The sequence below is a fragment of the Nuphar pumila genome, chromosome 4, assembly GCF_984573655.1.
Source record: "Nuphar pumila chromosome 4, dmNupPumi1.hap1.1, whole genome shotgun sequence".
In the NCBI taxonomy this organism is placed as follows: domain Eukaryota; kingdom Viridiplantae; phylum Streptophyta; class Magnoliopsida; order Nymphaeales; family Nymphaeaceae; genus Nuphar; species Nuphar pumila.
The window spans coordinates 138,464,388-138,488,971 of NC_143252.1; the positions used below are offsets into that span (position 1 = coordinate 138,464,388).

General features: G+C 39.3%; 1 protein-coding gene across 1 annotated transcript; it reads right to left on the minus strand.

Annotated features, from left to right (window-relative positions):
• Positions 1–1,956: 1,956 nt before the first annotated feature.
• Positions 1,957–5,590, minus strand: LOC149841255 (uncharacterized). Its single transcript, XM_090004728.1, has 3 exons — positions 5,504–5,590; positions 5,173–5,377; positions 1,957–4,864 (listed from the first exon to the last, which is right to left on the minus strand). Exons 2-3 carry the CDS (start codon positions 5,359–5,361, stop codon positions 2,525–2,527), a joined length of 2,529 nt encoding a protein of 842 aa, XP_089860854.1. The 5' UTR covers positions 5,362–5,377; positions 5,504–5,590; the 3' UTR covers positions 1,957–2,524.
• Between the last annotated feature and the right edge of the window lie 18,994 nt (positions 5,591–24,584).

The following is a 24,584-nucleotide window of genomic DNA, read 5'->3' on the forward strand; positions in this document are numbered from 1 at the left end:
TTTATTGTCGGCAGAAAAAGTCTGTCTTGCTCAGTCTTGGACACAAATCCTAATTATGCACATAACCACATCAAGCAAAATGGTTACCCTATAGTTAGGACTGTAAAGATTTGGTGTGCATCATTAACATTTTTAACTTACAAAATGAGGCATGGTAGCTACTCATTTATGATTTTATCAATGTGAAAATTTGATTTACCATGAAGATCACACATAAAAGAGAGTGCTTTGATGTGAACTGAAAGAAATAAGAGAAGGGGACTGCCAACAAACACTTTGTAACGACATACAGACAGGTAATACGTGCTAAGGTGGGACATAATTTAGGGTAGCTCACAGCTAACTGAGTACAGATACGGGATCTGCTAAGCTGGCCCCATATGCATGGGACAAAGTGATTAGAACTAATGACACTGATGTGCTACCAGAAATTCAAGTTTTAAGACTTTTTCCACTCATTTAACTAGGTTTTTGTCTGTTTTTAGACATTTTAAAGAAAAAACAATTTTTACTTGTCTCCCCATTTACATTTTTTTTGTGAAAATGAGGTTTAACTTGAAGCTCATGATTTATCATTACCATGACTTGATTTTGCTTCTCTTTCTCTCTTCAGCCATGCTTGTTTCAGGCATCTCAGAGTTTTCAGGTCCTCGACAATAGGAGTATTAAAAATCAGACTTCATCCTTCACATTTCAAGCATTTGAAGCACATAAATGCAGAGAGAGGGAGGATAAGGTGCAATGTGACTGCACACTTTTTGTGTGCTGCTGCACCTGATCACCCATGATCCGTGGGGTACAGCCTGTCAGCTATGGGCCAACATCAGATGGTGGGTGAGCAGGTGCAGCAGCAGACTTGAAGTGTGCAATCACATTGCAGCTGATCCCAATTCATCCAGAGCTCTCTCTCTCTCTCTCTCTCTCTGTGCAACATAACAAATTTCTTAAGAGGGATATGCTAGTTGGCAGTTCCACATGTTATAACAAAATAAGCATCAAGATATATGGCCCATCCTTGTGGGAAACATTGGCTAATTAGCAAGTGAGTGATGCTATCATTCCTTATTGAAGGTTGCATTAGTTTGCTACACGTTTATCAAATGAACAGAATGAGTTATATGTTGATAGATTCTGAGAGCAGCCCATGTTCTTGAATGAGGGATCTGTTGATAAAATATGAAAGCAATGTCCTTATCTTCTGGTAGCAGAGTATAACACATTCCACGCATGGCACATGGGGGAGTTTGATAAGACCGACCTTCACCTTTTAAGATTATCCTCAATCTCTCTGGCAATAAGCCGCTTGTGTAACTTTATCTCTAGCCTGCCAAGAATAAACTGGATATGAACTTGGAACATAGTCATCAAAACCATCAAGGCATGACATACCCGGTGCACACACGTGTGGGCATAAGCACACATGTATATGAGCACACACACACACACACAATACCTCATCCACTACTAATTAGAAGAGATGCACCGTAGTCATCACAAGTTTGTTCATTACACACACAAGCAGAATTTGATAATGCCAGAATGTGAAGCCGTTGTCAAATGAACATCAGTACAAAACGAATAGAGAAAATAAGTAGTGGTAACATGAATCAACAAGGGCATCACCTGAAAATATGATTACAAAGTCGATGGATGATAGAATAATTGAGTTGACCAAAACAACATGAGAAAACATTGACTGTTTTTGGTAAGCTTCTTTGACTGCCAGTTATCTTCTCTCCTGTTTCAATCATGCTATCTTCTGTGTAGCTACATTGACTGTTGATTTAAACTACTTCCCAAAACAGAACTCCAACTAATTTGCAATGGAAGATTCATGACCATATTTTCCAGCATTATATTTTCCCCTGATCTGTTCACGATACACATAACTAATATGTTGAAATAATTACATATGATAGCAACCTGGGATCTGTAAATCTAAAATTCCAAAATCTCTTCTGCAACAATAAACAACAATTTCTTTACAAATGAAATTATAGATACATCACTGTACAAGCCAGAAGTTACATCCCCTACTTACAATCTACAGTTTGGCTCTTATTTGAAGTTCAATGACATTGATTACAATATTGAAACAATTGCAGTATGGAGAAGAGCATACTATGTGCAAGCAGGCACACCACTCTACAAACAGATGTGATTGCAGCATCTCAATTCCAAATTGCAGATGTACACCATTAGAGGACTCTTCCTCATGCTGACATACATGTAAGCACATTGGATGATGGCAACTACAAAAGAATATCTGACGATTGCAATATCACATCTAGAGAAAGTTTGTTAACCAACAAAATCATCCGAAAACAAGAGCATCTGATACTTCCATCAATGGCTTCTATTCTCGGTTTTTGCAGTGTGAACAAACAGCAGCATTGAGACTATTTCTCTGTCATGGATAGGGAAGATGACATTCTCTCCATAATCAACACAAACCTGTAAGTACAAAAATAATTGAATCATAAACAACCATTCACCAATCCAATTCTCAGGCATGTGAAAAAGCTCATTTGTGGTTGTTCTTTCTCTTCAACAGGTCTCCAAACCTCCGCAGAAACGCTATTTTCTTTTTCTGACTGTCAGGAGAGCTTTTGTTGCTTTCCACCTCTTCTAATTGGAGACCATCTACGTGATCATAATCATCTGACTCTCCATTATCCAACTTCGAGGGTGATGGTGTTCTTAACTCTGATGTCATGCCAACTGATTCATACTGGGATTCAAAGTCATGCTGTTTTCCCACATCAGCAGAACCAATCATATTTACTGAATCTAAATTTGATTCCTTGTTTGGAAAACACAAATTCTCATTTTCTTGAGTAAGGAGATGCACAGAGTTTGTCTTTTCATCAGATGATGATACACCGAGGATGTGCTTAGTATCACCAAGTCCCTCAATTAATGTTCTACCTTCATCAGCTGCTCCTTTCAGCTTTACCTCTGAAATCTCTTCAATTCCACATTTCTCAGGCGATCTCGTTTCATTCTCAAACAAATCATGATTGATTTTACTTGATAAATTGCTTTTTCCATTGGAGTTTGTTACTAATGCTGCTTCCAGCAATCTAGTCAATCTGTCGACCTCCACAAGTGCTGCTGCCTGATTGTCCTTAAGATATTCATTTTCATGGATTGTACTCTCCAACTCTTTCTGAATCTTCGATAATCTTTCTCTGAGTCGTAAGTTCTCGACAGTAACAAGCTCAAAGGCTTCCGTTGCAGCATTTGCCTCAGTCTCAGCTTGTTCCACAGAGTCCATGAGTCTCTGTTTCTCCTCTTCTGCTGCTCTTGCTTCTTCAGCTTCCCTGAGAGAAATCATCAATTTGCTGTTCTCTTCTTTCTTGGTGGCAATCACTTCTTCTGATATCTTGATGCAGTTAATGAACTCCATTTCCTTTTCACTCCAAGCAGAAGTAGAATCATTTAAGTCCAATTTAGCTCTTTCAGCGGCCTCTTTCAAGCGCTCGATTTCTTTCTTCGCATTATCTAATTCTAATTGAAGTTCATCTTCTGTGCCATTCACATTCATCTTGTAGCTCTCTGCTTCAGCCTTTAAGTTCTCCAACTCTGCTTGTGCAGGTCCCAGTTCCTCCTCCATTTGGTTAGCCTCAGTGGTGACTTCATGGAGTGTCATTGCAAGATCATCCAGAGCCTTCTTGCTCTTCTCCTCTGCTTCTCTCACCAACCTAAGCTCATCTCTTAGAGAGCTTGCTTCTTCTGCCAGAGACTGCAAGTTCAAAATCGCCAACTCTTCTCTCTCTCGCGCATCAAGCAAATCTTTACGCGCGATTTCTCGCACCGACTTGAGGGATTCAACGGTTTCACCCATGTCGTGAAGATCAATCTTGGCTTCCTCAACACAATGAAGCGAAGTTTCCAGATCGTTGCTTCTCCGCTTGACTGAAGCTTCCATTGCTTCCATCTTCTCTCTAAGAGAAGATATTTCAAGCTTGGCTTCTTCAAGAGGTATCTTTGCTTCCTCTAGTTGCTTCGTTAGCGATACCATGGATTCGAATGCTTCGCCCTCGGCAGCCTTGGCAATCTCAATTTCTTTCTCCAGCACCTCAATCCTCTCCTTGTTTTCCATTAAGGAACTCGTTGCCTGAGAGTCTGAATCTCTTGTACTGCTAAGCTCGAGCTTCAGTTTCTCCAACAATACCTCCCTTTCGCCCAATCTCACCTCAACATCATGCGCTCTCTCGATCTCCTTCTTCAGCGAATCGATAACTAATCTCGACTGAGAAGCCAATTCTTCTGCTTCTCTTGCCTCTGCCTCCCACTTAGACTCTCTTGCTACCTTCTCCTTCTCTGCCACCATTCGAGAAGCAGATACCAAATCCAGAGATCCCTTCAGCGACGCGAGCTCGGCCGATAGATCCTTAATTTTCTTCGCATTCGCATCGGCCATCTTCTTAGCACCATCGGCCATATTCAGTGCTAAATTCTTCGCTTCCGATGCCGTGGACAGCTCCTCGCTCACCGTCTCCAACTCCTGCTTAGCTGCAAGCAATGCTGCAGAGTCAAAAGACCGCTGCTTCTGCACTGCCTCGAGCTCGAGATGCCAAGCTTGGTCCTTCTTCTGGGCCGCCTCGATGCTCAACTGCTCCAACTCATCGACTCGAAACCTCTCGACCTCGGAGATCTCCTGCGCCCGCTTCTGCGCCAGGAGAGCCTCGCTGAGCCTCGAATTCGCCTCCTCGGCAATCTTCTTCATCTCTCTGAGCTCATCGAGAGCTCGCGATTTCGCGTCCTCGGCGATAGCCAGCTGATCTTTGGCCTTCTTCAAATCCACCTTACCCTGTCCCAGTTTCTGCTGCAGCTCTGCCCCCCTTCCCACCACCCGTTTCTAGAGAGAGAGAGAGAGAGAGAGAGAGAGAGAGAGAGAGAGACGAAAGTAATTCAACATTACCACTCATGAAAATCAACAAACTGTTGAACCCATGAACTGAACAAGAGCAAAAGCTAAAAACAAATAAAGAAAGCACAAGAGAAAAGAACATCAGACAGATAAAACGGGCTCACGCCGAAGCCGCTTGCCCAGAGAGAGAGAGAGAGAGAGAGAGAGAGAGAGAGAGTTTGTCACCAAAATTGAGAGCTCCCCACCAAAAGAGAATCAGAAATCAAAGACTAAAAGAAAATGGGAGAAGGTTATACCTCAGGAACAGAGTTGTTGTTGTTGGTGGTGGTGATTTTCAAAGTCTTGCGTTCTACCAATCTGGGTGATCTATCAGAGGACGCCTTTCCATGGGTAGAAATCGGTTCGGAATTGGGAGATACCTTTGGGATCCTGCTAGCGATCTTAGAGGTAGACGTGGGCGTAGATAGGGAGCTCCTGCATGCCATTTCAGACGAAGCAGATCTGTGCACAACAGAATCCCAACTCATATCAATCATTGAATCGGAAGAAATAGATCAACCATCCGAATTTCATATTGAGATGCTGCAGAGCATATGAAATCCAGATATTGATGAAAACTGAGTATACCGTCTACTTGTCTCGATGTGGTGAAAATTCGACAGCCACCAAAAGAAGAAAGCAGAAACGAATCGAGAATTTGAGATTTGGTTGAGTTTGAGATGCGTACCGGGATTTTGAAAACATCTTACGAAATTTTTGGTTGAGATGATGAGACTAGGAGGCTGCAATCATGTGTGCGTGAGAGAGAGAGAGAGAGGATGGTTTTTTTTTTGTTATCCCTGGACTCGCTGGTCTCCTTTTGCCAGCGGCGCAAGCCAACGATCGTCAACTCTCTCTCTCAAAGGGTTCGTCGGATCGCCTAGCGCATAAGTGTTGGGTAAAAAGACATTTCGGCCTTGACCGCTGCTTGCTTGAGTGAAAAACAGATTTAGTGACAGTCTCGACTGTAGCTAAATCTCTTATTCTTTTTATGAACACGCCACTTATTGTGTATGTCCCACGTAATGTCGAACTCAACCTACTCTCTCTTTATATATATATATATATATATATATATATGAACTAACGTGTGTTCACACTATTTTAGTGGATTTTTTGTTCTAGAACCCATAAGAATTTGATCTACATGCTTGGTTTTATAAGAACTCGCTCTTGAATAATCTGATTTTGATACATAAACCAGATTTTTTTAACGCCTTAAAATCAATAGCTCATAATCTTCACTAATATTTCAGCATTTAAAAATCATATTTTCATCGAAAATACACGATCCAATGGTTGATTCCTAGCAAATTCACCGTGCCAAGCACATGGTTGGATTTGAAAATTTTTTTATTGAAAATGCTCATATTTCTACTTCTCATGTTCCGGTGACTTCCTCTCTCTCTCTATCTATATATATAAACTAGAATATGTAAATTATTTTGAGCCAATAGAAACCTGATCTTTAAATCAAGGTTTCATGTCTAAACCCTCTTTTCCATATATGAGAACATGCTTAAATCGATTAAAGTTGTTCGATCATGTTTTGATCAGATGACTTTAGTTAAACCCTTAAATAAGTCCCATTTATCCCTCTTTTCAACCATAAATATGATTTTTTTTCTCTCTTTGGTTCTCCCTTCGGCGATGGTGACCCAAACTGGCCAAACCTCCTCTCTCTGGCTCCCCTCTCCTAGAACGGCAACCCACATCGGATGACACCCACCGGCGATGACAACAACCATCGACCACTCTAGTGAGCTAACCCCTAAACACGATCCCTCTTTATTTCTCTTAACTCCTTTCTCCCTTCTTTGATAATAGTAACCTAGACCAACAATAACCGAGCCCCTATCGCTGGCGACAACGACTCAGACCAATCAAACTTTCAAATATGGTTAAAATCAAACTAAAAAGATTCACAATATATTTGTGTTAACCTTCACATTCTCACAAATATGTTAATTACCAACCTCCAACTATAGTTAAAATCACCGAGATTTACAACATATTTGTGTGAACCGCCTCATGTTTACATAAATATATTGTGAACCTACAAATATGGTCTAAAACCACCAAAGAGATTGGAAATATATTTACGTGGACCTCCTTACATGCAAACCTTCGAATGGTTAAAATTACAGAGAAGATTTGTAAAAAAATCGCAAAGAAAAATACAAGTATTTATATGAGTATAAAGTCATGATATTATAAGATGTCAAGATATTTTGTGCGAATGTCGAAAGGTTCATCTAAATATTATGTGAATATCCTTATTTTTATTTTAATATTTCATAAGTTCACAAGATATTTGCACGAATGTCAGTAGGTCCATACAAATATCATATGAAACTCCTTTGATTGATTCCAATCTTTCGTGAGTTCACAAAATATTTGTGTTAAGGTTGACAGACCTACTTTAATATCACATGAATATCCTTAGTTTGATTTTAACCATATTTGAAGGTTCACAAATAGTTGGAGATTCACAACATATTTGTGCGAACGTGAGGAGGTCCACACAAATATGTTACAAATCGCCTCAGTATTTTTAACCATATAAATGGAGGTTCACAACATATTTGTGCGAACGTGAAGTGGTTCAAACACATATGTTGTGAATCTTTTTAATTTGATTTTAACTATATTTGGAGGTTCGACTGGTCTATGTCATCATCACTGAAGAAAGGGCTCAATCGGTCTGGATTGCCATCATCAGAGAAGAGAGAGAGAGAGAGAGAGAGAGAGAGAGAGAGAGAGAGAGAGAGAGAGAGAGAGAGAGAGAGAGAGATCATGTTTAGGGGTTAACTCGCTGGAGTGATCAGTGGTGGTAATTGTCGATAGGTGCCATTTGATTTGGGTCGCCGTTTTAGAAGAAAGGAGTTAGAGAGGGGGGACTCAGCCGGTCTAGGTCATCATCATCCGAGGAGAGAGAGAGAGAGAGAGAGAGAGAGAGAGAGAGAGAGAGAGAGAGAGAGAGAGAGAGAGATCATGTTTAGGGGTTAACTCACTGGAGTGATCAATGTTGGTAATTGCTTATGGGTGCCATTTGATCTAGGTTGTCGTTCTAGAAGAAAGTAGTTAGAGAGAGGGGACTTGGCCAGTCTAGGTCATCATCGTCGAAGGAGAAAAGGAAGGTGAGAGAGAGAGAGAGACATAGGAAACTTGACTAGAAAGATGGGTAAATGGGCTTTATTTATGGGTTTAAACCATCTGATCAAAACATGAACAAACAACTCTTATTGATTTAGCTAGTTTAGTAGAGAAACCCATTTAACAAGTATATAGATAGGGTAACTAAAATATGTAAACCGATTAAATATGTAAGCCGGTATGAACCAAGATTTTCATAGATTTTTTATATATTTTTTAAAATTTAACCATATCGATGCATGGTTTTTATAGGAATAGACTCTAAGATCATCTGATTACGATGTATAAGAAGGATATTTTAAAGCTTGAAAATCAACAACTCAAAACTTTCTTAAATATATAAGCATAAAAAAGTCATATTTTTTTATCCTATTATGATGATCCAATAGTCGATTCCAAGCAAAAAATGGACCACGCTGAATGCATCTACATGGTTAGATTTGCAATTGAACTACCAAAATCTCAGTTCATATCAATTTACATATTTTGCTGGTTTGCAAAAAACTACAAAAATCTCTGTTCATAATACCCTAAGTTAGGGGTGGACACCGGGTCGGGTTTGGCGGGGCTGCAAAGGCCCAACAGACCCGAATAGATTGATCTGCCGTAGAAAGCCTGACATTATTTGGGTCGAGCTACCAAATTGTTGTCCGTGACCTATTTAGCCTGACACTTGATAAGGGCCCGAAAACCGATCAGCTCGTATTAGGTATGTCCCACATCACTGTCCCTCCAAAACCCTAATCCCACTTCACCGAAGATGTCTTGGATGAGCAGTGGCCTACCTGGTTGTACACTTACCTCTGATCTTGTGGCAAGGAACCCCACCCACCCGTGGGTTTCAAACTTGTGATGTCCCATCAACTTGGTGACATTCACAAGTCGCCTCTACCAGATGAGGGAAGCCCGTGTAGGCTTTTGTGAATTTCTTTTATGACTATGATTCTATATATAAAAGAAAAGTTCTTTTTTTTTTTTTTTGAAAAATAAGACACAAGGATACAAAGTTTTTTAATTTTATTTTTTGATATTAAAAATAGATTTTATTAAAATAAATTAAAAATATAAAAAATATAAAAATAATGACTGAACGTGTCAGAGGCTGTGCCAGCGTATCCATGCATATTTGATCGTGTCATCAAGGAACGCGGCTAAAATGGCATGTCCCTTGTGACTCGAGCATGTATGTCCTCTCAACCTTACCCGGTAGGTGGGGCATTGTACAAGGCTATTGCTGCCAAAAGGCCGAGGGGATCGGTGATTGATGGTGATATTGATGCCTATTTAGAGCAGACAATAGTAATTTTATGGCTGTGTCCCTGACTCCCTGGCCTGTCTTAAAATGAATCATTGTGATCATATCTGAACAGATAAACTTCCATATTGTTTTTCTTGTCTGACTCGAGTTCATATTAAGATCTGTAATTTTTAATGTAAACAGCATAAAAACTATTTATTTTACTGGGTATGGACCAAATCTGATTTATCTTATCCTTATAAAGCCCGGGTATGGCCTTTAGGTTCAATCAGACATGGATCTGAACCTGGTATGATCACTTCAAAATCGGATCTAGATCCGGGGTCACCTAGGTCCAGTGAAAGTCCGACCCATTGACAATCCTAACTCGTAGGCGTTTGATACACAGAACACCCTCATCCGCGGAACGCACATTGTGTGGGCCCCAGGTGTGACAATGCGGACGCTGAAACGGCATCTGCCACCACTGTTCCGGCCAAGGAACTGCAGCATCTGGTCACTGTTCATAAATTGCAAAAAAAAAATTGATGCAGGTGGACAGGGCGGGCAATGCATCGGTGCAAGCCCCTGACCAGTAAGTGTGATTCAATCACCCCCAGTGTGACAACACGGTGTGGTCCGTGTGGAACGAGTTTTAAGGAATACTCACATCAGTAGCTGTCCTATTGTACAGTTAAATCCTTTTTGTTCCTCCCTATATTCGTGTTCTGGATTTCTGATACTTGGCTCATCCTTTTCTCATATTTCTTTCTGGACCTATAGTCACGATTCCCAGGAATCTCCTTTCCTTACACAAAGACCGTGTAAACAAAAACTTGTGTTTGTGTCCCAGATAAACAAAAACAAAAACAAAGCACATCACATGAGAGAGAGAGAGAGAGAGAGAGAGAGCGAGAGAGAGAGAGAGTAAATTACCATTTGCTTGTAATTGACTATTGGATCATCATAATGGGATAAAAAAAATTGATTTTTTATGCTTACATATTTATGAAAATTTTGAGTTGTTATTTTCAAGCTTTAAAGTATCTATTTTATGGTGATCCAAATGTCTGTTTCTATAAAAATCATGCATCTAATTAAATCCACACGGATTTTAGAAAAAAATAAAAAAAAAACTATGAAAATTTTGGTTTTATATTTTATATATTTATCCTGTTTTGATCAGATGGCTCTTGTTAAACCCATAAATAAAGCCCATTTACTCATCTTTCTGGTCTTAAATATGATCCTCTCTCTCTTGGCTGGTCCTATTAGCATGAAATCCAAGTGAGTTGTACTAAATTGTCTAAAAGTTTTGGAAGTTCAAGGAGCTATATGAACTAGGCCCGGTTCTTAACGAACAATGTTGGATGATGAGGACTCTGTTTTGTTCAATTTTTATCCTGACCTGCTTTTGGACGGTAACAACTCCTCTTGTCCAGCAATTGGATCAGCCATGTTAGAACATTACCATTTATGTGTCTAGCTGATTCATCTGTGTGGATAACTTTGACAAATATATATATACAATAGATGTAGGATAACACGCATTCACTAAATAAATTATAAAAAAACTAAAATACAAAATCTTTAAAATCCAAATCATATAAAAAAATTAGATTTAACATCATTCACTAAATAAATAAATTGCAAAACTAAGAATTAGATACAAAATCCCTAAATTCTAAAACATACCACAGCTCTGTTGGTACACCACAGCTCTAGGGGGACGGTTTGCATTTTCGCCTTTTTTTCATTAGGTGTCCAGCGCTGTTGGTACACCACAGCTCTAGGGGGGAGGCATGGGACAGAGCTAGACAATGCACCCATGTGGGATGCACGCACCCCCAGCATATATGTGGGTGTGTGGGCCCCACACTTTGCAAGGACGGCCGATGGTGCCATCCCCGCCATGCTCCTTACTGCACTGGGCTTGAATCATACCACGTCTGATCCGGACGTACGGGCCTGGTTTGAGCAGCTCGTAGTAAAAATTAAAGTAATGTAGTTGGTCATGGGGATCTCGCCATTCTTTGGAGTTTGGTCCTTATGTAATGATTTTAAGTTATGCATGTCCAGTTTGAATCGTCCAGGGTTCTGTTGGTTGATGGGTAGAGTGTCAGCTGCTGGGGTTTGATCTGGACCCAACCTGTACGAAACTCTATAGGTCTATGTTTGGTGATAAAAAGGAGGTACGATTAAACACTGGGTTGTCCGATTAGTATATGGAACAATGTATGGTTTGTGAAATTTCATACCATAGCCGGGTCCAACCCACGTTCCAATTAAGACCCATGATTTCAAATGGATAAAAAGAAAAAGTTAAAAAGATATTATTTTAGGGAGTATGGGCAGGTATATATATATATATATATATATAAAAGAGAGTCAACAATAACAACTCATTAACGGTGACACAAAAAATTACCACAACAAAGGTGACTTTATATATCGTTGGTATATAGATATATCTATAACGATGACTTTATATATCGTTGTTAAAGATGTCTCTGATGACGATTAATAAATGTCATCGTTATAGATTGTCTTTAAAGGTGACATATGTGGCCATTAAATATTGTCGTTAAAACACTTTTGATGACAATATTTAATGATCATTAGATGTCACCGATATTGATCAATAACGATGATATTACAATATCATCATTATAGGGTTTTACTCTATAACGATCACCTTGTATGTCATTGTTATCGATGTGTCATTAACCACAATATATGTAGCCATTAAATATTATCGTTAAACCACTTTTGCAATTATATTTAACGGCCACTAAATGCCGCCATTATAGGTTTTACTTTATAACGGTGACATTTAGGTATCGTCATTATAGGGTTTATAATTAAAGCTCAACATAGTGCCCTAATTCTATTTTTTTTCCTCTCTCTCTCTCTCTCCCTTTGTGATCTCTCTTTGTTGTCGGACTGCCTCCTCTCTCCTTCATCCATGCTCAGGTGACACCACCTGACCACTACTAGACCAAGGATCGATCCTCTCTCTCTGTGATTTCTCTAGGTAACTCCATCAACCACCACCTTCGATTCCTGCACAAGGTGACACTGTTGGCGACCACCTTCAATCCCTGCTCGGGTGACACTGTCGGACAATTGTTCATCTCTTTCTCTGTGATCTCTCTCCTCTCTGTTCGGGCAACTCCTTGCCCTCTGCGAGCGTTCATATCTCTCACTCTATTCGTTCAATCTATTTTTTTATGGCTTTTGTGAGCCTCTCTCTGCCCTATGCGATCTACATGAAACCTAAAAAGTAACATGGAGCTTGTTGTAAGGATAGATGTGCATCTTGGTATGCTTTTGAATTTTGGATTATTTAATTTATTATTACTATTATTATTATTATTATATTTTTTTGTTTATTACGTACAGATGTAGAAAAAAATCTTGTTTTTATCTATCGATCAATACATATTTATGTTTTTTTTGTTCAATAGATTTGTTGAAGTTTGTTTATGGTATAAATAGTTTTCTACAGCTAGCAGTGATTGAATACTATATGCATATTCTGTATATTCAATATAAAAGGCATGCTCTTCCATATATGACTTTGATTCCTTTAGAAGCTTTCTAACTGAGAACTCAAGATCATAGTTTTGAGATCTATATGCCAATTTATTTTATAAATAACATGAGAATCTATATGTCAATTTGTGTTATGAATATAACATGCAAATCTAACTCATACCTAGGTTATAAACTTGATTGTCTGGGCACCGACTTTGACAATAATAAAATAATAAATGTATATATAAAAACATTAGGTAGTGAAGCATCTAGTAGGAGTGTCGGGCAAAATAACAGGGAGAAGAAACTATATGTTGGTAAGGTGGACTATTGTAATTAATAAGGTGGAGATCCTACAAATTGGTCATTCACGCCAATGACAACTCCAGGTACGTAGGGGTTGAACCGGTTGTAAGTAGATTGTGCATATCCATAATTAGGTAGATAATATACATAAGGAAAGCATTCAACATGCAAAGTCTGCAAAAAAAAAACATCAAACCATTAGCTTCAATTAAGTGAAAAAAAATCATAAAAATCAAGAAAGGAGGCCTACACAGAGTTAAGTATGATCATAGGCCTATGTGAATCTCAGCCAACAAAATAAATTGAATATAACTCCAAAACTGACCAAAAGTTTTAAATATTTGACAAAGGAGAGGGCATGCACATAATACAAAATTCAACATTGACAAAGCTTACAGAGTATTGAAGATATGAGCCAGTGGTCCTCTCAATCTCTAGCCGCTTGAATACCTAATAAAGAATGAAAATAAAAAATGTAAAATTTAAGAAAAACACGTAGGAAGAATTTTCTTTGACAGGAACTACAAGAAAAGGTGTTACTTGTATCACAATACTCATAATTAATAGCTATTAGTGGGAGGGTAGTATAGTCCTTGATCTACTATGACGGCATGTATTGCTTCATTATCCATAACAATAATTTTTAATGGAGTTACATAAACTATGTTTCTTAAGGAGAAGGGAAGATATAAGTCATTGCACATAGACAAATAGCAATAAAAGATTGATAAAGAGAAAATCTCATATGATAAGTTCTTAGTTTTAGTTCGTTGGCACATGACGGTTGATTAATTCACTATTGAGTGATTCCATTGGGCTAGTGATAAAAGAAATTTCAGCTAACCATGTCAATGATTGGGCAACTTAAACTTTTGTTTATGTTAATAAATACTAAAAGCTATTATATACTTTTGTCTAACAGCCTAATTGTTATTGTTTGAGTGATTTCATTTGCATTGTTATTATTTGAATTTTATTGAATGTAATATTTAAAGTTTAATGTATGTTTCGTATGCATATTATGTAATTTTTTTTAAACTAATATAAATTTTTTTGTGCAGGTTTAAGGCTTATAAAGGTCTTAACCTCGTTAAAACCTATAACGGTGACTTCATGCTTGCCATTACAAGCTATAACAAAATTTAATTCTCACTATTATCTCCTATAATGGCAACTATGAAGTTACCGTTATAGGCTAAGTCATCACTATTGGGATGTATCTTTTAACGACAACCTATAATTGCCGCCATTATTACTTAACAACAGCTACCATACACTCTCTCTTCACTTTTGTGCAATTATCACTTTTTATATATATATATATATATATATATATATATATATATATATATATATATATATATATATATATATATATATGCTTCATTTGGATTTCTGGCTCAGCCTCTGGTCGACACCCCTATTAATGAGACCACATATCAACCTCTCTCTCGGAGTATTCACAGGCTCGGTTTATACACATTTACTGGCTGACTAGGCCTTACTAGATCCTATGATTAGTGTCTCTGGGTAGGTGGTACCTAATTAGCGACGTCTTCAACTCAAACATGCTTCACAAAGCTAGGCTCCGAGTAGGCCCACAAGGGCTTCAGAACACCTAGCTAGGTGGGTCTATCTTAAGGCATTTACGTTGGAGAACATTATTGGCCGGATAAATGCTGCCTGGACAGCGACATTTGTCCAAATGTGTCCCACAGCCCCTCATTAAAAACACGATTTATGGGATGCAGTTTGTCCAGCAGATCTCACGGTGTCCATGCATATCAAATGCGGGGCATCACATAATGGGGACCGCCTTGTCACCAGGCGGGATGTGTCCTATGAGTCAAACACTGCCTAAGAGTTTGTTACTCAGGGTATAAGTCTATTGCCTTAAGGTGTACAAGGGCCTTTCAAGGCTTGTCCACTTGTAGTCTTTCGATTTTTTTTTATCGGCAAGTACAGGTGGTTTCACTCCCTAACTTGAATCCCTTAGCTTTACTCTGTCGCTCCCACTTTGAGTGTTGCCGTTGCACCTGACTGTCCTCTAGAGCCCTAAAGTTGGAGGGCAGTCAGGGGAAGCGACACACTGAAATGTGCAATGTGATTGTACCTGACCTGCTGTCACAGGGACAGGGAAGGGGCTTTAACCACTTGGAGTTGGGCCCCAACCCGATTAACTGAAATGTTTATAGGTCGTTATATCGAATCCTTCACAAGAAATTCCATTTTCATGATTAGATGGCCCTTTAAATAATTGAAAAGCTGATATTAACAGCTACATAAAGACATAAAACAAGCAGGCAGCGCATAGAGTCGGTGGACAACCTGGGGTTTACTTGGTACAGGGAGGCAGACCCATTAAGTGACCCGCATCCTTAAGAAGTTCCTAGTCATAAAAAAAAAAAATTTAAAATAAGAGGTTGAGATGAAAATGAGACAAATGCGTCCATATACTTGCTCGAAAGATCACTTTCTTATGTAAATGCTTGGAGGTGGACCCAACTGCCCAGGGAGGGATGTCAACGGGTTGGATCTAGGTATTGCTGAATTTAAATTAATTGGGTCTGACCTAATCGGATTAGGATGAAAAAAGATAGAACGGAATTCATATTCGACTAGTCTAAAACCCGATATTTATGCTTAATCGGATTTGGGTTTTAATCAGATTCAGATTTCAATGAACAATTAATACTGAATCTGATTTTTAATTGGATCCGGATTTGGCTACCGGATCTGGCTAATCGGATTCAGATGACATCTATGGGTGTCAACAGTTTGGACCTCTGCTAAAATGGGTGGGTCCGAATCTGGAACTGACTAAGTGATGAAGGTATCAGATCTGGATTCGGGTCCGACCCACATTTTTTATAAGAAAAATCATACCTGAATCCAATAAGAATTACATAAACCAGACTCGGTAAAATAATATTTTTAAAGTTTCTTACATTGAAAAATTATGGATCTTAATTGGAACTCAGGTCAGACCCAGGTTTGGTTTAAAATTTAGTAAACCATACCCAACCCATTTAATAATCGGACAACATGGGTCTGACCCAGATAGTTAATGGGAACCCTTTCTTTGTAACCAAACCCTGACCCTATAGGGCATGGTACGGGTTGGGATCGGGTCACGATCCGTTAACACCCCTATTGACATTCTTTGCCTAGGTCTATCAGTGAGTCCAACACAGATCCTATTATGTCCTCCATTAGGACCTCTACATATTTAAGGTTAGGATCTTAGCTCTTGTTAGGCTGAGCATAAACACGGATCCACTAATCGGAAAGACTGCCTTTCAGGGTGTTTGTCCCCTCTAAAACTAGACACGTGTCCCCTTCTCAAAAGTAGTTAATGGCATGTAGGGATGTCAACAGATTAGACATATCTGATATCCAACCCGATTATGAATCTGATTAGTCAGATTTGGTTAAGATAACTGAATCTGATTGGTAGTCAGGTTCGGAATTGGTCTAGGATTTCATGATCAAATTTGACACATATCTCAATCTGCTTGCATATATTTTTTTCGGATTTGGTATAAGCTTTTCTCCATCTAAATCTGATTCCGATTAGCCAATATCTGATTAGTCGGATTTGGTATTCTCTAAGTGGGTTCCTCATCATTAAAAAAAAAGACCAATTTGGTCTACAAAGAAACATAATAATGAAGAGATAATAAGGCCATCTTGCATTAAAAATTGGAGCATGAGCATCTTTTACTATGAGATCTGCTTATGAACATTATACTTATTATTAATGAAATTGTCATTATTTGATTGAACAAAGAGTGGGGGAGTGAGTAAGAATTTATTATCTATCCATACATATTATGCATCTGACACTCTCACCCTTGATCAATAGGTTCATTGAAGCTCACCTGATGAGTGATGAATGGATCGTTCCTGCATTCACAACAGATAAAATGAAACTATTCACTCTTATGAAAATTTTAGAGTAATTTTTATAAAATCTGCCTGACTTATAAGCTATCTACAAAAGACCACAAATGTTTTTGGTTATTATATTTAGCTGCCTGCCTTTTCTATTTAGCTTTCAAGGACAGTACTCTTGCTCTTAAAATAATTCAGCTGGCCTTTGTTTAGTCAAACCAAATGGCCGAAAATGGCCCTCAATTTTCAATTCTTCTATGAAAGAGCATAATTTGAGTTATTTGTTTAGAAAATGACAAAAGTGCCATTTTGCACATCAGGCAGGTATTTGAAAATGTAATAATCAAAATGTTGGGTTGCTTCATGAATAGATGATAAGTCAGACAGTTTTTTTGTAATTACTTAAAATTTTACAATTGAACTTGGATCCAGATCCAACTGGGTACAAATATCCGCATGTGGTTCCATATGCATAGCTAGCCAACCTGACATAAATATACCTGGCAATATAGAGTTAGATAGCGAACTTTTTTCCCTATTTTCTATAACTGAATGTCTTATATACAAGATAAAGGAGTTGGATCGGGGTCAGATTTGATAGGAACAGTTACAATTTTTACTTCGGCCTTGCACTTCTTGATCAAAAGCAGTATGCCCGACTTTGGTTTGATGCCACCAAGCAAAGAACCCTTTCGCGCTTTTCGGTCAAGAACTTCGTCATGTCTAGGCGGCGAAAGGGTTCTTTGCTTATCGTGTGCCCCTAAAATGATTGTTTTGTAAAGGATTCATACACACAATATAGGAACCAAACACAAGCACACACTCACACACCATTTAAGTGGTTGGGTCTAAGCCTGACCTACATCCACAGGAAATCTCTCTTTCTAAATTGACCTCTTTCTTTATATAAAAGTTACATGAGAATCATTTTCTATAAAAGTCCAACTGAACCTCTTATAATTACAATCTGCATTGGATTTTATAATTTTCTATCACCTTAGAGTCCTGAAATACAATTTTTAGAGAAGGTTTATTGGTAGAGACTTTCTCACCGAGAGTCTTCTTATCCTTGGAACTCTCCACATTAACATGGGATTCTGTATTCATGTAATCGGATCTTGGATAGGATCTTGAGTCTATCATCTTAACATGTTGTACCCCATCCCTACATATTACAAAGCAAACCTGTTAAAAGTTTTCACTACTTGGCACATGATGTTCAATTTTAACCAGTACAAAATCTTGATCGGTCCATAACTAATTTTGTGTGAGAAAATGAATTCCTGACCCAGAAGCTGATTTCAAAAACAAGTCCTAACAGGTGTTTGCTGCCAACCACCAGTCAAGTTATGCAAGCTTTCTCCTCAAAGCTGCTTCATCTTCACCTTGTCTCTTAAATTCTAAATTCACCCACTTTTAACATTTGGCAGTATAACATGACACTTTTATGATACTCAGGCGCATGTGACTGCTTGTCCAAGCTTGAACAGAATACACTGTCCAGGACAGACAGATAGGATACACTTCCCACCGAGATGTCCCCAAAGAAGCACGGGACAGCGTGCCTGCACATCTTAGTTTGACGGGGACAACATCCCACCGACACGCGGGATGCACATTCAAATGCCCCCTTTGGTCCTTTTCTTTACACAGCACATTACACAAAATCAATGTGCCACTGAATTCAAACACCATGGGTCTTTTTCTTTACACATCACATTGAACAAAATCAATGCGCCACTAAGTGCCATCATCCGCTGTTGGGGGCACCACACCACACGAGAGCAGTTATGATCATATTGTATATAACCAATAGCTGGTTATATACAATCCCCACCATACATCTCACATGAGAACTGTGAGAGTGGGGCCCATACACACCACAGTGGGATGCAAAGTGGTGATGACATAGAATGAGATACATATACAATATGATCATATTGTATATAACCAATAGCTGGTTATATACAATCCCCACCATACATCTCACATGAGAACTGTGAGAGTGGGGCCCATACACACCACAGTGGGATGCAAAGTGGTGATGACATAGAATGAGATACATATACAATATGATGACTCACAGTACACCTTTAATGGAGATGTTATTTTAGCAAGATGGACCTTCCCTCCATATGCCTTCCTCCCTTTTGGAGATAAATGACACTGTTTGAGGCCTCCTGCATTTGAAGGCCCTAGGCTATGGTGGCTTTCTTCTCAGTTTTTTCAAGTTTTTTTTGGTATAACACACAATCCGAGTTGATCAATCTCTTTAAAAATTTCTTTCTCAATGGTGGGCTTCTCAGGATGTTCAACAAAACTACATGGCAGACTTTCGGTCATTTACTGTTGGCATTCTTCAAAACAGAATAGATGAAATGTAATTAAAAGCAGGAATTACATACCGGTAGACGCCATGGATGAAATGAACGTACGCGGGTGCTCGACGTTTTCCTCAGCCTATCAACGTCCACAATAAGCCCAGGCCATCAAGTCGATGGTGAGTAGGATCATGAACCCAAATGAGAGAAAAAGGGCACCCCTTGGTTATTCTCGTCATACAACCATGTCTCCTTTTATAGACTTTTGAGAGAAGCCTCTAGTGGGAGGTTACCACTATCAGTGGTTACCCTGCATGAGCCGTTGCAATAACTGCTCAGCAACTCCCATGAGTCACGGGTCACATCAAGTTGGATTCGATCCATCACCGAGGTCTTTGCCACTGGTTTACAACGGGTCATTCATTCACTCATCAGTGCCACCCAACAAGCTTTAGTCTTTAGTAGAAAAATTCAAGACTGCACGATGTTGGCCGATGAAATTGTTCACATCATATCCACCTCTCAAAAACCATATTGGATCATGCTAAAAGTCTATTTCTCTACATCCTTTGATTCCCTATCTACCAACTACGCCCTCAACACTCTAAAGTGTAAGAAGTTAGGTGACAAGGCTTCCCTATGTCACCTCTACCCTTCAATGTTGTGTTTGAAGGTCACACTGCTGTCTTTACAAGGGCCGCCAATATCGGATTCATCATCATCTGATCTCATTTCACGGACAATGTTTCACTATTTTGCAATTCACCAATGACTTGCTTATATTTGGTGAAGCATGAGTAGTCGCTCAAATGATGAGGGTTGGCTCTCATTTTGAAAAACTTTACAATCGTGTTAGGCCTGAATCAAAATGCTAAGTCACCACCTTCAACTCGGATAGACAAACTTCCATGACTATCTTCGAGTGTTGTGGTGCATCCCTTCCATCAAAGTATCTGGGCTGCCGCGCACCCATACATATGGTGTTCCTTCTTTTAAGATCTTTTCCCATCATGTGAGAGTGAGAGAATGTTGGGTTAGGTATCGGGTCCACCCATGATTGGCGAGATCCGAACCCAACTCACTATTAGAGGAGGGGACAATTTCGAAATCGCCCACCTCCCCATCTTATCCTGTTGATTCCAAATTTGCATGCAGTGAAGAGGGAGACACAGAGAGAAAGAGAAACGTGTGCACACAGAGAGAGATCTTGTACACAGTGAGTGCACGTTCACTATAAGAAAAACTTTAATTAGCGATGGATATTTGTGACGGATTTTTTTCATCACCCATTTGAGACGGATTAGCAAGAGAAAAGTATCCGTCGCTAACATTCGAATTATTTGTGGAATTAGCGACAGAAAACATGCCATTGCTAATCCGTCGCTAAATTTCCCGTAAATCCCTAATGCGAGCTCCTTTTCCCTTTCTTTTTCTGCTGTAGTCCACCTGCCTCTCATCGAGCTCTTGTCGCCCGCCCGCCCGCCGCCATCACCCGTTAACCTCCCGTCGCTTGCCTACCGCCCGTTCGACAACCGCAGGTGACCCCCCACCCCTCTATCTTCTTCTTCTTCTCTTTTCTTTTTCCTTCCGTCGACCCCTTCCACATCTCTCACCCCCCCCTCTCTCTCTCTCTCGGGTTGTCGGAGGGCCAACAACCCCTGTTGTGCCCTCCCCTCTCTCTGTGTCGTTGTCGGGAGGTCGATAGGATGCCAATGGCCCCCTACCGCATCTCACGCCCCTCTCTCTCTTCATGGTTGCCGGAGGGCCCACCCCCTCTCTCTCTGTGGTTGTCGGAGGGCCCCATCTCAGAAGGGACTGAGCCCTTCAGCTAAGCGAACCAGGCTGGGCTCAGTTCAAACCGAGCTCAGCTTGGTAGGGTGACTCAGGGGACATGCACGACCTACGACAAGTGGGTCTGTCATAAACCAGGGAGGAAGAAAAATGAGGGGGACGAGAGGTGAAGGGCTCATGTGAGATGGGACAATGGCGTCCGGCCACTATGTTCACACAAAGTGAAGGAAGGAGGGGAAGAGTCAGACGACGCTTCATCTTGGCTGAAAAAAACAAGAGGCACAAGGGGGTGGGTTGCGGCTTCAGCTGCCACACCGACAGGGGAAAAAGAACATTGTGTGTGTGTGGGGGGGGGGGGGGTGCTCGACACCCTCCCTCCTAGCAAATTCAGGTCGGTGGCCCCCTGTCCCCTCTCTCTCGGTGGTTGCTGTAAATACCCCAAATTTTCACTCACCCTCTTGACATCGCCCTCAATCGGCACGTGTCAGTTCTCCAGAAGCAATGAAGGGCAAAATAGTCATTTTCCAAGATTGAACCTTGAAGAAAGTCCTAAATCTCATTCTTGAGCCTCAAAATTTCTTTATTTAGGTTCAGAGACATCTTCAAATTGCAAAATTTCAAAATCCTCTTTCTGGACAAAAGTTAGAATTTTCAAGTCCGAGCTCAGAGTGACATTTCACTGAAACATGTCTTTGCATCGCATTGCATGAACACTTTGCATCATTTCATTACATAGCATATCAGTTTGAGATCCAGAACTCCTGATTTGCAAAATTATCCATCCAGATTTGATGTTTAAACTTTTTATTGATTTTTAAAACCCTGGGTATTCAAAACTACCAAATTTTCCCATTTTACCCCCAGGACTTTGAATTACAAAAATTTTCTCAACAAAACAATCTGGATATTTGGATATTGATTTTAAAGATTTTATCTCAAAACTGTTTTTGCAAAAGATTTTAAATCTCTTTACAAATTTTGTTTTTACATTTATCCATATTTTTGCCCTGAAAACCCAATTTTTCCAAATTCTTGAAAAAAAAAAATAAGGTTTTATCTCGTATCTTCAAATAAATGGAGCGGGACCCACCCGAAATCCATACCAATTTGCAAATTTTCTTTTTTTATTTTTCTCAATATTATTCATTTTTAGTTAGTGGGCCCACACACATGTGGCACCCCACTTGAAAATAAAAGATTTGCAAAAACAAAATAAAGCTTTATTTTCAAAAGGATTTTAAAAGTGAATTGAGGTGGCATTTCCATAAAAGCCTCTCATTTATTTCCTTTTTATTTTATTTGTTTTAATAAATTTTTTTTTTTTAGAAAGAGGCAGCCTTAAAGTGGCACAACCGAACTTCCAAAAAAAAAATATATATAATATAATAAATTTACCTAAAACTTAGGTAAATGAAGCAAAGTTTTGAAAAAACCCAAGATGCGTTTTTTTTTAAAAAATAGCAAGTTTTAAAAATTCGGTTACAAAACTTTCAAAAAGTTTTCAAAAAAAAAAAAAGGAAAAGAAAAGGGTAACGGAAAGGAAAACCTGCGTTTTTTTTTAAGAGGGGAAAGTTTCTTTTTAAAAAGGGGCAAAGGATTCACGAAAGAGGGGGGGATTGACGGTTTTTCTTTTGGGGATTTCTGCAGGGATTTCATCCTGGACGTGTGCTGGCTTTCCCCATTTTTTTTTGATTCAGCCCAACAGCAGAGGGGAGGGAGCTTCCCTTCTCAGCGTGGAGTCCCCTTTCATTGGCAGCAGCCACCGGTCTTCACCACCAGCGCCCTTGTCCATTGAAGAGGAAGGAGTTTGCATCTTCTTCAGTCCCAACCATCAGGAAACAGCCCATTTCCCTCAGCAGCCATCATCTCCCATCATTTCCTTCAACCCAGCAGGCTGCCATCATCCTGCCGCCCAGCCAGCAGAAGCTACATCCAGCTTGAAACACCCAGCAGCAGAGGACGCCCTTTTCCTGCTATCTATAGCCACTTTGGTGTAGGGAATCCAGCAGGTTCTTTCCTATTTCCTTCAAATCCAAGTTGCACATTCAGTCCAGCCAATAGGAGGGTTAGCGTGAAGACCATCTTCTTCAGCACACCGGCCAGCAGGAGACCCAGTGGGAGGTCTTCCATCTTCAGCCTTCAGCCCATCATCCTGCCGCCCAGCCCACATCCTCATTTCTGTTAGCCTAAAAAAAAAAAAAACGATTTTCATTGGCTCTCTGCAAGTCAATTGGAACAGGGGATATATAGGTAACGTATATCTGTATGTATTTCTATTTAGTTCTTAGTTATTAAATTAAGATCTGGTTGCAGGATTTTAGTTGGATTTGATGTAAGAGGAAGGACTGCTTAAGGCCTCATTTTCAACCTAAAAGCATTTCCTCTGTATATTCTATATCAGCTGATCGATTATTCCATAGATGATTGCCTAAAATCCATGTTTGAATCCTTAATAAGTTGCAAAAGGCTGTATATCTGCTATCGTTCCTTCTTTTGCACATAAGTATTCACCTTTTGTGATCATCTTTTAATGCTTTTACATCAGCTGATAAAAAAAATATATATATATAAATAAATAGTCTTTTGTCCTTCACCGATTATGAGTTCCTATCAGATATGTGTTAGTGATATTAATAACACCACAGTGATGATCGATAACAGGTCTGAAACTTATTGAAATCTCATAAAATCTGATTATTATCTGTTTGTATAAGCCATAGGATATAAGTGGTAATCAGTCTTGCAAAAAATTTTGTTTATATATATCCCTTAGTTTATGTCTTTACCTTAATCCTCACTATGCTTTATAAAATTTAGCAGATTAGCATCACCGTGTTAACCCCATGGCTTGTAATATCTTGTCTACCTTACTGGAAGGGCTGCATCTGCTTCCATTCCCAATCATGAAAAGTATATAGAGAAGATATCTCACTACTTCTTTTTACCAAATCCACATTTGTGTCATTATGAAATTCTGTTATTTTAGGGATTGAGTCTCACAATGCAAGTGCTGTATATCAGCACATACAACGTTTGGGCCTGTGTATTTGTAATGGCAGATTTCATTTAATCGTTTTCCTACGTTTGCGAAACCCATAGCAAGGGCAGCAGGCTGTAACTTTCTGTATATTGTCATTTTGTCAGCATTGTCAGGGTATATATTCAAGGTTGACTCCACCGATTTCCCTGTGCTTGCTGTAGCTATTAATACCTTCATTTAACATAGCAACAATCATATCTTATGCTCATCTTAATTCAGTATTTCTTTTGTTATGCCAGCTTATGACAATATATCTTTTTGTTGCAAAATTCGGGCTATCCTTACCTCCATACCTTCGTTTCAAAGATACTAGCTGTATATTAACATGTCATTCATGTATGTAATGACAAGTAATCATCCCCTGCACCTTTGAAATCATTCCATAAT